Raw genomic sequence first — 12,413 nt, 5'->3', positions numbered from 1 at the left:
AGTACTCAATAACAATGTTTTTCTTTATTCATAAGGAACATACAGAACACTCATAACTTAATAATAATGTTCTCAAAGAAAAGTGAGTCGATGTTAACCCGGTATACTGTTACACATCCTACTCATACCTATATTATTAATTTTCTTTTTTTTCTTTTTTTTTTTTTATCTTTTGTTAAATATACTTCTAATGCAATAAAATATCTAAGAGTTCACAACCAGTACAAAGGATCGGACAGAGTCATTGGTCAGTAGAGCTATACAGGCACGACGAGAGATTCATTCAATGTAAACGTTCGAGAGGGGGACTGGAGTTGTGAGAGATGTAAACTATTAGGGAGCATTAGGGAGTTGTCCTCATTTGTTTTGGGGGGAAAGGGGCTGGCGTGGAGGGTTGGTCTGTCCTGCGCTGTACTTAAAGGGTCTAATCTCATTACACCAGCAGCGTTTGGTCCGAGGATTGTCATGTCGGGAGGATGAAAAACAAAAAACAAACAAACAAACAAAAAAGGGGGCGGGGACAATAAGTCCTCAAGTTGCGCAAAACAACCCGAAGCGACTCAGAAACCCCGAACTCTGGTTTTTGCCGTAGACCGTCAAAGTTACTCCATTAAGGCAGTACAATTAGTGTTTTCTATAAATGGTCTTGAATTTGAGGGCTAAACATGGAAACGTGTGCAGTCTGAACAATTCTCCACAAGGGGGAGCTGTCATCACTTAAGTCCGGTGTTTTGGCAGACTGGGCGGTTTCCCAGCAAATTGGGTTTTTGGGTTGGACTCAGCTGGTCCATTATCCAGGGTGGGAAATGCAGTACGGTGGGCGGAAGCTCACAGCTATAGTGGGCTTGGCTTTTACTGGTTACTGTCATTTTCTTTCGTTGAGAAATTTTATGGGCAATTTTTCGAGGAAAAGTTTGGGGAGTTGATAAACATACTCGCATAGATTCTTAAACCCGTAAACTCAACATAACTTACTTTGCCTACATTACTTACATTAATTGCTCTGTAATTATAATTGCCATCACTTTCATAGGCCCTAAAATAGAACCCTGCAGAACGCCACAAAAAAATCTGGTTGAAAAAATGGCTAAACAATCATTTTCACTTTAGGAATTGTTTAGAAAAACAATTGAACCGTGATCTGAGGGTTTAAGGGGTTACTTCAGTGGTGCTGAAACAGCTGCAATGTCTTTTAACTTGCCAAAATCAATGCCTCTTAACATCCTGCTAGTAATCATGATGGGCTACAGCTTAGAGCTGGGCAATATGATAATATTTTATCGTATCGTGATTAAATTTCATTATAAGTAAAAATCACGATACTCACTAAAAATGTCTTTAAATGTCGTGATATAAAATTTGTCCATATCGCCCAGCTCTACTACAGTTGGTACCCCTCATTTTAGGTGCCCACATTAAAAATAATTCCTCATTGGATTGACTAACACTCAAGCTAGAACGTCCGAGGAGCTCAGTGCAGATCTGAGAAGGGTGGTCTTAGATTTTCCACAAGTCAGGAGCATCTCTTGGAGACATTTCTGAACAACTGCAGATTCCAAGATCAGCTCAAACAACTGTGCAGAAGTACGTAAGTCACTGGGAGGTGTAGCCACTTCTGGAAGTGCCAAAGTTCTTGCCATTTGGGAAGAAAACCCAAATGGTCATCCTCAACTGAGAGGAAACTGGTTCGAATAATCAGGAACAACCCAAGAACTTCACAAAACAGGCCTACCATTACCTGGAGAAAGCTGGAACAGTGGTTTCACCGTCTACAGTCTACAGTCTACACCCAAACAAGAAGGCCCTGCTCCAAAATCAGCACTTTCAATCTCGAGTAAAGTTTGTGGCTGAACCACATGGACAAAGAAAGATTGAGTTCGGGAGGAAAGATTGAGTTGATTGAACACACTGACCAGAGGTACATTCGGCGGAGTAAAGGAGTAAACACACTGTACTGTCAAGCATGGTGGTGGTAGTATCATGCTCTGAGGCTGTTTTGCTGCAAGTGGAACTGACACTTTGGACAAAGTGGATGGAATTATGAAGAAGCAGGACTTCCTCAGTTGAGTTCCTCAGGATGACCTCAAGCCATCATAGTGTATCCATGGTATATCCAGTGTGGACTGTGCTTAAAAGTCTGTGCCAGGAAACCAACTAATTAAACTGAACCCTACTAGCAGTCAAATATCCAACCAGAAATCTGCCCAGAACGTCTGGCTGATGGCTACAAAAACATCTGGTTAAGGTTGGCAACTTGCTAAAAGGACATTAGGCATGGTAGATGTATGTTTTTTGACCCTGTATTAATTTCAGTATATATATATATTAAAACTTGTGCATCAAATTCTTGTTTTTCCTCGTAAAGATGAATGTTATAAAGCCCAGTGTTACCATGAGATTTTGAGATTTGAGATTGTTTGGTTTTATTGTATTCTTGCCAAAAGTCAAACATGTCTGTTCGACAGCAAATCTCAAAAAAGGATGGTGTATCGTTCAGTATTGAAACATTCGGACTGTTCTCATTAACAACTTTTATGTTGAAAACTGTACGAGGAATCTGGCAACCCTGCTTCCGTCCCCGGACGAAAAACGAAGGAAAACACCAGCAGGATCCCACAAATGTTAGCCTGTCTGTAGGTACATGTTGCACGTGTATGAAGTCAGCTAGCTAAATGTTAGTTGTTAGGTTAGGAAGCGAAAGGCTTTGTTTAACTGCGGCTGGGCTGAACAGCTCCACATGCCCAACAGCCAGCTGACAGGCTAACGTGCTAGCTAGCTAACAAGCTCCTGCGCTAATATTCAGAGTCTTTTAGAGGGTTTTATCTTGGTGGTATGTTAAAAGCTTTAAGTGCTTCAATTTGTCTGTGTTTAGTGAAAACCCTGTGTGGGTAGCACATGTCGCCATCGCTAGCATAGCGCTAATGTAACTAGCAAACATTCCCAATTCTTAACGTTACCAGTGGTTGGTGCTCAGGCTATCGACAAAGTTTAGCTGTAAACACTGCTGTAATGACGACACGCCAGGCCGTGAGTGGTTCAGGACATGACTAGCTTGCTAGTTGCTAGATTACTCCCTTATTAATATAGCTAATTGTTACGGACAGCCGTGGGGGGCGGCCATCTTTGTTTACTTTGTGTTACGACTACCATTTAACTGTATCCACCACCTTCCATAGAAAAGGTCCTACCCAGAGAAATGGCTCGGTTATGTAGCTCCGATGACCTCTGGTGCTCGTGAGGCTCTTAGCTAGCTAGGTTAGCTAACGTCTTACCTGATAGCCTCACAAGCACCTGATGCGTCCAGAGCTTCACTAGAGCTTAATTTCTGAGCTTTCCCTTCAAAAAATGGTAAGATCAGGCATACAAACATTTGGGTGGATGTATTCCTGGTCATTTTTGGATGTGGTAGCTACCCCACACTTTTTTTTACCTCACGATATTTTTGTGTTGTGTTGGGAAGGTAGCGCTAGCTAGCTCTGCTGTAAGTAGCTCTAACTAACATGAAAAAAATTGCCTGTGGGAATGTTGGGTTAGCACTGCTAGCTGCTTTGTGCCCAGTGTCCAGACTGCGTTCGCTCTGAATACGATGTACGATACGACCGTAATCCATTTGAGACGAAATGACCGGAAAGGCGGATCTCTTGGTAGTGTAAGTGGCGGAAAATGGAGAGGTACATCCTTCTCTTTTTCCCCCCCAAAAAAGGAATTTTACCTTCAAACCCTCGGAAAGCTGAATCACGCTAATTGGGTTAAGCCTGGATTACAACTAATGAACTCTATTACAACCCGAGAGCAATGCCCAGGAGGCTTACGCTGCTCTTCTGGAAAAAAAGCACACTTCGGAGAACGGGCGAAAAAAAGTGTACGAGCAATATCTGTGCAAGTAGGCCACTCTGGCACTCATGTACTCCCCCAAGGCCCCAAGACCATGGTCCACAAGACCGTCTAGGAGTCCCTGAGAACCACTTATCCACACGGCAGGGCTTTTAAACCACTGATATATTGGGGAGCGATGGTGGCACGGACGTTTACTTAACTATTTAACGGATTTCTAGGTGTATTTTACTGCTTTTGAGACCTTTCTATCCGCTGAAATCGTTATTCCACTGGCTTGTTCTTCAACCACTGCTTCAGAAATACGATCTGCGCGAGCAAAATGACCCTAAATCACCCTAGCCTAGCCTTATTGGCCGTATGCTGCACTTCTGGAAACAGGTAGTGCCTGGACGTTTCGCTAAAAAGCTACATATCACCTTCGCGGACCGTTAAGGCCATAATCCATGAGGAAAAAAAGTGGAATTTCAATGACTTTATCGTGTATTTATTTCATATGCTAATAAGGATAAGCAATGCTTATTAAAAACCATTCCAAAGAGCATGTCGGTCAAGTTGGTCAAGCAGCTGTAACTGAGCCCAAATAGGATGAAATGGGACAAAAATAGGTCATCTACTACCAGCGAGGAGACACAGCCCTGTCCTAGTTGGCACATTTGATGTTGTCGGGGTGTCCCGTGCCTTATTTGCGCCCGAAAAGGGGTTATCATGGGTATATATATATATGTGCCCTTAGTGCGGACATTTCTAAACAGGCCACATTAAGGGTGCGAAGGGGCCCCTCACGAGCACCCTAAAAATCAGAAATGGGACAAGCCAATGTCCAGAAGTGAGACAACGAGGAAATGGCAGGTAGAAATATGCTATTTTGTCGCTGTAGCCATGAATGCTTGGTAAAAAGAAGCAGAAGACAGCTGCTAGCGCCTCTACATGTCCTTGGTGCTATCCTACCTAGCTAAGGCGTCCTGTGCGCACCACAAAAAAAAACTCCCAAAAAAATCGTATGCAGCTAACAGTGTTGACAGGAACGTCCCATTACAAGCACTTGAAAACACAACAGCACCTCGCACCCCCAGCAACCCTTAGCCCAAATGTAGTCGGTCGGCTAAGGCATGTTTAGCGTCTGAGGTTAGCTTCTTTGGTTTTACACTGGAGCTACGAGGCTAATGTCGCTAGCTAATAACGAGTGGAGTGGAAGTTAGCAAGCATTAGCCAACTAGCATGGCGCTAGTTATGCGCCTCGATCAACAAAGCATGTGGAAGATGTTCGGTAATTTCTAACAGTCTTGCTTACGTGAATTCTGTAGCATTTTTAACTTAGAATGGCGGCTTTGAAACCAGGCTGATGCTCTACTGGCTGTAATATGGTGAATAGCGTCTATATCGTTGCTACTCCAGGCTTAGCACGCTGCTAACTGAGTCAAATTTCGGTAAAATCCTGTAATATTAGCATGCGGACCACCTCAGTAATCTGTTCAGTATCTCTCAGCTTGTCCAGAAAGACATGTCCTTCAGAGGTGGCTCAAGGTGTGAATTACAGCTGTAAGCTATGCTAACATCCTTAGCTCCATGTTTACAGATAACAGGGGGTCACACAGTGTCAGAAAGCACTTAATCAAATCTTAGGTGGACATTACCGAACACCTTCACGAGGTTTGAGGGGAGTGTTTGAGGATTTACGCAAGCAGTTAGCATCACGCTAATCCCATTACTTGTTAGCAACGTTAGCCTCGTAGCTCCGGTATGAAAGTAAAGAAGTTTACCTCAGACACCAAGCATGCGTTGGCTGACTGAGTACATTTGTGGGGTAGAAAGGGAACCGGGTCGTTTGATGAATTTGATGGATGAGCACAGTAAGGCCTTGATCATGATCTCATGAGTGGAAAATTAAGTATGTGGACAGCGCTGATAGCTAAACACTGGACGGCTCGCAACACTCGCAAGTTTGGCCGCAGGGACATGCAGACTGAATTTACGAACGACGTTCGTCAAAGGCAAACTCTGTCAAACCGGAGTTTTTTGGCACACGAACAGCCTAGCAGTTAGCCCAGTAGCCTATGCACTTTTTGACAATTCCAAAAGTGTCCTGAAGTGATCGGATGATATCCTGCAGCTCTTTTGTAAATTGTACAGCGAAATCTATGTAAAGTTATTATGAATATTTGATTTATGACTATTGTAAGACTATCGTTCTTTTAGAAACCACTCGGAAGCTGAACCTCATTGTTTATTTGTAATGCTAGTACTGTTAGCACTTTAGATGCTAAAAATAACATTAGCAAAAACACATCATCACCAATTACTGTTGGACTGTTTAGCTAACTGGGTTTTCAGAACGATATTTTACATAGCCTACAACTTTACAGTCCCAGGAATGTTGCAATTCTTGAGTTAGCATGCTAATACTGCCCATTTCTGCTAAGAGCCCAAGAAAATGTTATACGTTCTGGCCCTAGGACTAAGATTAGCACTAGAAAGCAATTGCAATGGGAAACCCCCCCGTTAACCCAGGGAGACCAGATGAAATCCAGTGACCAGAGTACTAATCCTGAGGCTGAAACTGAAGACGAAGGAGTTCAGATGAAGCAAACCGAGCTAAACGGGACATTCCGAAAAAAAAAATAGCATACAATAAAATGAATGATATTAAAAAAAGGGTTTCAGTGTAACTCTAGGCACAAGTAATGAAGACAAAGGACCGAAAACATTCATTCCTTAAAGGTAGACTGTGTGTAATCCATACATTTAGGATATCTTTGCCATAGTTGATACATACTCGGTCATAATTTCTCAAAAATTATCAAGGCTGTTTACATAAGACAAGGGGAATCAACGTTTTCAGAAACGCTCCGAAATGCATTGGAGACGTTTTTTTTCTTTTTTTTTTAAGAAACGTAACGACCACACGTCTTAAATTCGATGAGCCAAGACAGACAAGGCTGGAACCAAAGCCGCCCAGAGCCTTGTTTTTCACAACCACATCAGACCACATTCGGCGCTGAGCTGTAATTCCACGTTTGTCCACCAGTGGGGTTGGGGGAGGGGGTGCAACAAAGCATGGCCTTGCGTATTTTTTTTTTTAACAAGCGCATTTCTTCTCGGTAGCAGGGGCAGCGGTCAGCTTGCTGGTTCCTTCAGTGTTTTGGGCCTCGGCTGTGGGCTTTTCGACGCACTGCTCCATCCTCTTCATCACCAGATCCAACAAAGTGACCACCGCCTTGTCCACCTGTGCGCCCGTGGCAGCGCTCGTCTCGAAGTATGGGATGCTGGAGGGGAGAAGAGGTAGGACAAAAAATAATTGATGTAAACTGAGTTGGAAACTTGATCAGCTTGATCAGTTCTACAGGGATGGACAGAACATAGCCTACGTTAGCTTAGTGAAATTAGCACTCATTAGGTGCTAGCACTGGAGGCTAAGACAAATCAGTAGCACAAAGATTTACAAGCGAACAAGCTAACTGGTGCAATGCTGGAGGCTGATGAGAACTCTTTCTTTTTACATGAAGTGTTTTCCCCTCAGTGTGTGATGTGCCAACATCCATTTGTTTGTCAGAAATATATACTTTCACTATTTCTGGGCATCAGATGGCGTAGTTAGAATAAATGTTTTTAGTTACACCCTAAAAAACGAACTTGTTCTTGACAACGCATGTCACAGTTTATCATAAATTGAAAACATGAAATACTAAATTGCTAGCATGTATATTTAGCATCAGGGTAAATTAGTTTTTTTGCCTCAATAATAATTAGTTCAAAGCCTTCCAGACCTTCAAAACCAGTCTAATGATTTCTCAGAACTTATAAATATGTCTGTTATTTTTGGTTAATTATTATTTAATAAAAAAACTTTTAACTGAGGTGGTTGCTGTAAAACTGCTACTGACAAAACTGCTAACAACTGTCCCAAGCTTCAGATACAACAAATAGAACATCTTTTACAAGCTTTAGATATCCATGTTTAGTGTTAATAGAATAAAAATGGTCATGTGCATCAGTGTTAGCGTTAGCACTGCACTAGAATTCCTGAAGGATTGATAGCATAAATTAGCATTACTTCTCCAAAGAGGAGCTTCATACTGGATACTAATGTTATTAGAGCTTCATACTGGATATTAATGTTATTAGAGCTTCATACTGGATACTAATGTTATTAGAGCTTCATACTGGATATTAATGTTATTAGAACTTCATACTGGATATTAATGTTATTAGAACTTCATACTGGATATTAATGCTATTAGAGCTTCATACTGGATATTAATGTTATTAGAACTTCATACTGGATATTAATGTTATTAGAGCTTCATACTGGATATTGTTATTAGAACTTCATACTGGATATTAATGTTATTAGAACTTCATACTGGATATTAATGCTATTAGAGCTTCATACTGGATATTAATGTTATTAGAACTTCATACTGGATATTAATGTTATTAGAGCTTCATACTGGATATTAATGTTATTAGAGCTTCATACTGGATATTGTTATTAGAACTTCATACTGGATACTAATGTTATTAGAGCTTCATTCTGGATATTAATGTTATCAGAGCTTCATACTGGATATTAATGTTATTAGAGCTTCATACTGAATTTTAATGTTATTAGAGCTTCATACTGGATATTAATGCTATTAGAACTTCATACTGGATATTAATGTTATTAGAACTTCATACTGGAAATTAATGTTATTAGAACTTCATACTGGATATTAATGTTATTAGAACTTCATACTGGATATTAATGCTATTAGAACTTTACACTGGATATTAATGCTATTAAGGCTTCATACTGGATATTAATGCTATTAGAACTTTACACTGGATATTAATGCTATTAAGGCTTCATACTGGATATTAATGTTATTAGAACTTCATACTGGAAATTAATGTTATTAGAACTTCATACTGGATATTAATGTTATTAGAACTTCATATTGGATATTAATGCTATTAGAGCTTCATATTGGATATTAATGCTATTAGAGCTTCATACTGGATACTAACATTATTTGAGCCAAATCTCTGCACACATCTAAAAGTTAGCAGCACTAAGGACACAAAGTGGACTGCTTGTACCTTCTGTTCCAGCTGGAAGTGCTTCCTTACTGACTGATTTGCTGCGCTGCTATTAAGCAGGTCTGTTATTATACTCATTAAACAGCAGGGTAATTACAGGGTATGTATATCGTGTTAAATTACAGTGGCCTCACTGAGAAACAGTGTTTCAGGCTATTACAGAGGAGGGCTCGATCAGTGGAACAGGTTGAGAACAGGTTCAGCACCACATGTTCTTTAGAGCTTCATTCAGGAGTTAATACAATTGCCAGGACACATTTGCCAGAGTGACAACAGCTTTTCAAACAAAAATCTATGAATTCCACAGTAATCGGTGTGTGGTCTAATGTGTGTGTGTGTGTGTGTGTGTTAAGAGTTACCCTACATTTACTTTACTGTACCCAATGGGAAAATCCAGCTATGATGGTAAAGGCCCATATTAATATATTAATATATGGTATATATTAAGAAATATACATATCCCAGTTTGGAAAGCCGGGGTCAAAGCACAGGGTCAGCCATGCTACAGCACCCCTGGGGTAGACAAGGTTAAGGTCCTTGGTCAAGGGCCTACATTTTGCCACACAGCTGACATTTCTGCCCCCATACTTTCTGTTTTCTGAAATCGGCCACAGATAACAAAGCAGGAATTCAAGCTCGGAGAGCCAACTATTCACTATATGTCCAAATATTTGTGGCCACCCCTACTAATGAACGCGTGCAGATGCTTTAGGTTGCACCCATCACTGACACAGATGGGCTAATGCACACATATACAGCTTGCCTAGTCCCTGTGGAGAATATAGCCAATAGAATAGGACATGAACCTATTGGCACAGGTGTATAACGCCCCCCAGCATTGAGCTGTGGAGCAGTGGAATGATGGTGGTGCTCCATCTAATACTTTAGGGGTGAGTTGGGGATGATGAGGTGGCGTGGTGATCATCCAATGTTGACCTGATCTCACTGACGCCAACTTGTCGCTGAATGCAATCAAATCCTCACAGCAACGCTCATCCACAATCTAGTAGAAAGCCTTCCTCCCTGGACAGTAGAGACAGTTACTCCAACAAAAGCAGGATCAGCTCTTTTTAATACCTACCCGTATTTGTCTGCCAGCTCTTTGGCCTGCTTCTCCTGGACTTCCCTCTGGTCAGCCAGGTCAGCTTTGTTGCCGACGAGGACGATGTCTGGGTTTTCGCAGTAGGCGTTAGCCTGTAGCTGACCTGCACACACAGGAATATCCCGTTTATCCGAAATTCATCCTGGATCTAGATGTTTTATTTTTAATATTTAATCATTTTTTTTAATTAATTAAGTCCTGACATTAATTTAATGGGTGATCATTTCATGAGAACCTCATTCCGAATAAAATTAGAATTCTGGGATACTGACTCATCCAGTTGCGGACGTTGAGAAAGCTCTGCTGGCTGGTCAGGTCGAACATCAGCAGGAAGCCCATGGCGTCCCTGAAGAAGGCCGTCGTCAGGCTTCGGAACCTACGATGAAGATGAAGACGCAGAACGGTGTGAAGCCGTTCATTGGTCGCCATGACTACCATGCAGATATATAGCCTTTTTAGCTACTATGTAAAGCCACCAGTGATCCCACCATCACCTTGTGCCTTCTGAGTTTCATGTGGAGTGACAGTAGTTGGCAAAACGGTGGCAAATCAGACAAAATGTAAGTTTACTGTAGGAACTACTTTTCCACACAACGCCCCCAATGTATCCCTCCACCAGTTTAATGATATGCGATTTTACAAACATGTTTTAGACCCAAACTCTTCTCAGAATTCTGTTGAAACGGTGTGTCAGGTATCACACAGTGTATTCCTCAACATGTGGCGTCATTAAGCTCTGTGAGGGAGCTTTTAAAAAGGTTCAGACGCCTGGTTCCATTGACCACCATTGTGAACTGATTCTGACTGATTGTTTCCCCGTAACAGAGCATTTAATAACCAAAAAAATCCACAGAATTTGCTTGTTTACATCTTAAACATGGATTTATACACTTGTCAATAATAAAAAAAAATAGTGGACTTGCCCTTTAACTTGCACTAGACAGTCCTAACTCCTGTATACTTAGCACTGTGGAGATAGGAGGCTCTTTTACATTAGGGCTGATATGCAAAGGTTCTCTGGGTAATTCCTGGCCGACCATACGCTACCAGGCACTGGTCATATTAAAATAATAACGGAGGAAAGGAATGGTCTGTGAACCTGGAGGATACATATGCAGATGTTCTCTCGAACCCTTTCACACTGAGGGCTTAAAATAGCCGTGCTGTGCAATGACGCTGTGACTCATACATTCAGAAAAGTTCATCAAATGTTCTTTAAACAAAAAGATATTAATGTTATCAGAACTTCATACTGGATATTAATGTTATTAGAGCTTTATGCTGGATATTAATGTTATTAGAGCTTCATACTGGATATTAATGTTATCAGAACTTCATACTGGATATTAATGTTATTAGAGCTTCATACTGGATATTAATGTTATTAGAGCTTCATACTGGATATTAATGTTATCAGAACTTCATACTGGATATTAATGTTATTAGAGCTTCATACTGGATATTAATGTTATCAGAACTTCATACTGGATATTAATGTTATTAGAGCTTCATACTGGATATTAATGTTATTAGAACTTCATACTGGATATTAATGTTATCAGAACTTCATACTGGATATTAATGTTATTAGAGCTTCATGCTGGATATTAATGTTATTAGAGCTTCATACTGGATATTAATGTTATCAGAACTTCATACTGGATATTAATGTTATCAGAACTTCATACTGGATATTAATGTTATTAGAGCTTCATACTGGATATTAATGTTATCAAAACTTCATACTGGATATTAATGTTATTAGAGCTTCATACTGGATATTAATGTTATCAGAACTTCATACTGGATATTAATGTTATTAGAGCTTCATACTGGATATTAATGTTATTAAAGCTTCATACTGGATATTAATGTTATTAGAGCTTCATACTGGATATTAATGTTATCAGAACTTCATACTGGATATTAATGTTATTAGAGCTTCATTCTGGAAATTAATGTTATTAGAGCTTCATACTGGATATTAATGTTATTAGAACTTCATACTGGAAATTAATGTTATTAGAGCTTCATACTGGATATTAATGTTATTAGAACTTCATACTGGATATTAATGCTATTAGAGCTTCATACTGGATATTAATGTTATTAGAACTTCATACTGGAAATTAATGTTATTAGAGCTTCATACTGGATATTAATGTTATTAGAACTTCATACTGGATATTAATGCTATTAGAGCTTCATAGAGCATATTATTGCTATTAGAGCTTCATAGTGGATATTAATGCTGTTGGAACATAATTCTAATATTAATGTTATTAAGACTTTATACTGGATATTAGTGTTATTAGAACATAATTTTAATATTATAGTTATTATTACTCCAATCTGGATTTGATTATATCTTATTATACCTTACTCCCGGATGCTA

At 40.0% G+C, this 12,413-nt stretch overlaps 1 protein-coding gene across 2 annotated transcripts in view; it reads right to left on the bottom strand.

The window, feature by feature from the left end:
- rab27b (RAB27B, member RAS oncogene family) overlaps nt 1-12,413 on the bottom strand; it is a 64,777-nt gene continuing 52,364 nt past the window's right edge. For both annotated transcript variants that reach the window (XM_072661552.1, XM_072661553.1), the window contains exons 4-6: nt 10,291-10,394; nt 9,998-10,121; nt 1-7,100 (exon numbers count right to left, since the gene is read on the bottom strand). In XM_072661552.1, the coding sequence (XP_072517653.1) occupies nt 6,914-7,100; nt 9,998-10,121; nt 10,291-10,394 (415 nt within the window). In that variant the 3' untranslated portion in view covers nt 1-6,913. The remainder of the gene's footprint in view (nt 7,101-9,997; nt 10,122-10,290; nt 10,395-12,413) is intronic.

This window comes from Salminus brasiliensis, chromosome 18 (genome assembly GCF_030463535.1).
Source record: "Salminus brasiliensis chromosome 18, fSalBra1.hap2, whole genome shotgun sequence".
NCBI lineage: Eukaryota > Metazoa > Chordata > Actinopteri > Characiformes > Bryconidae > Salminus > Salminus brasiliensis.
The sequence above is the reverse complement of the archived record's forward strand: the minus strand, read 5'-3'. Positions and strand labels throughout refer to the sequence as shown.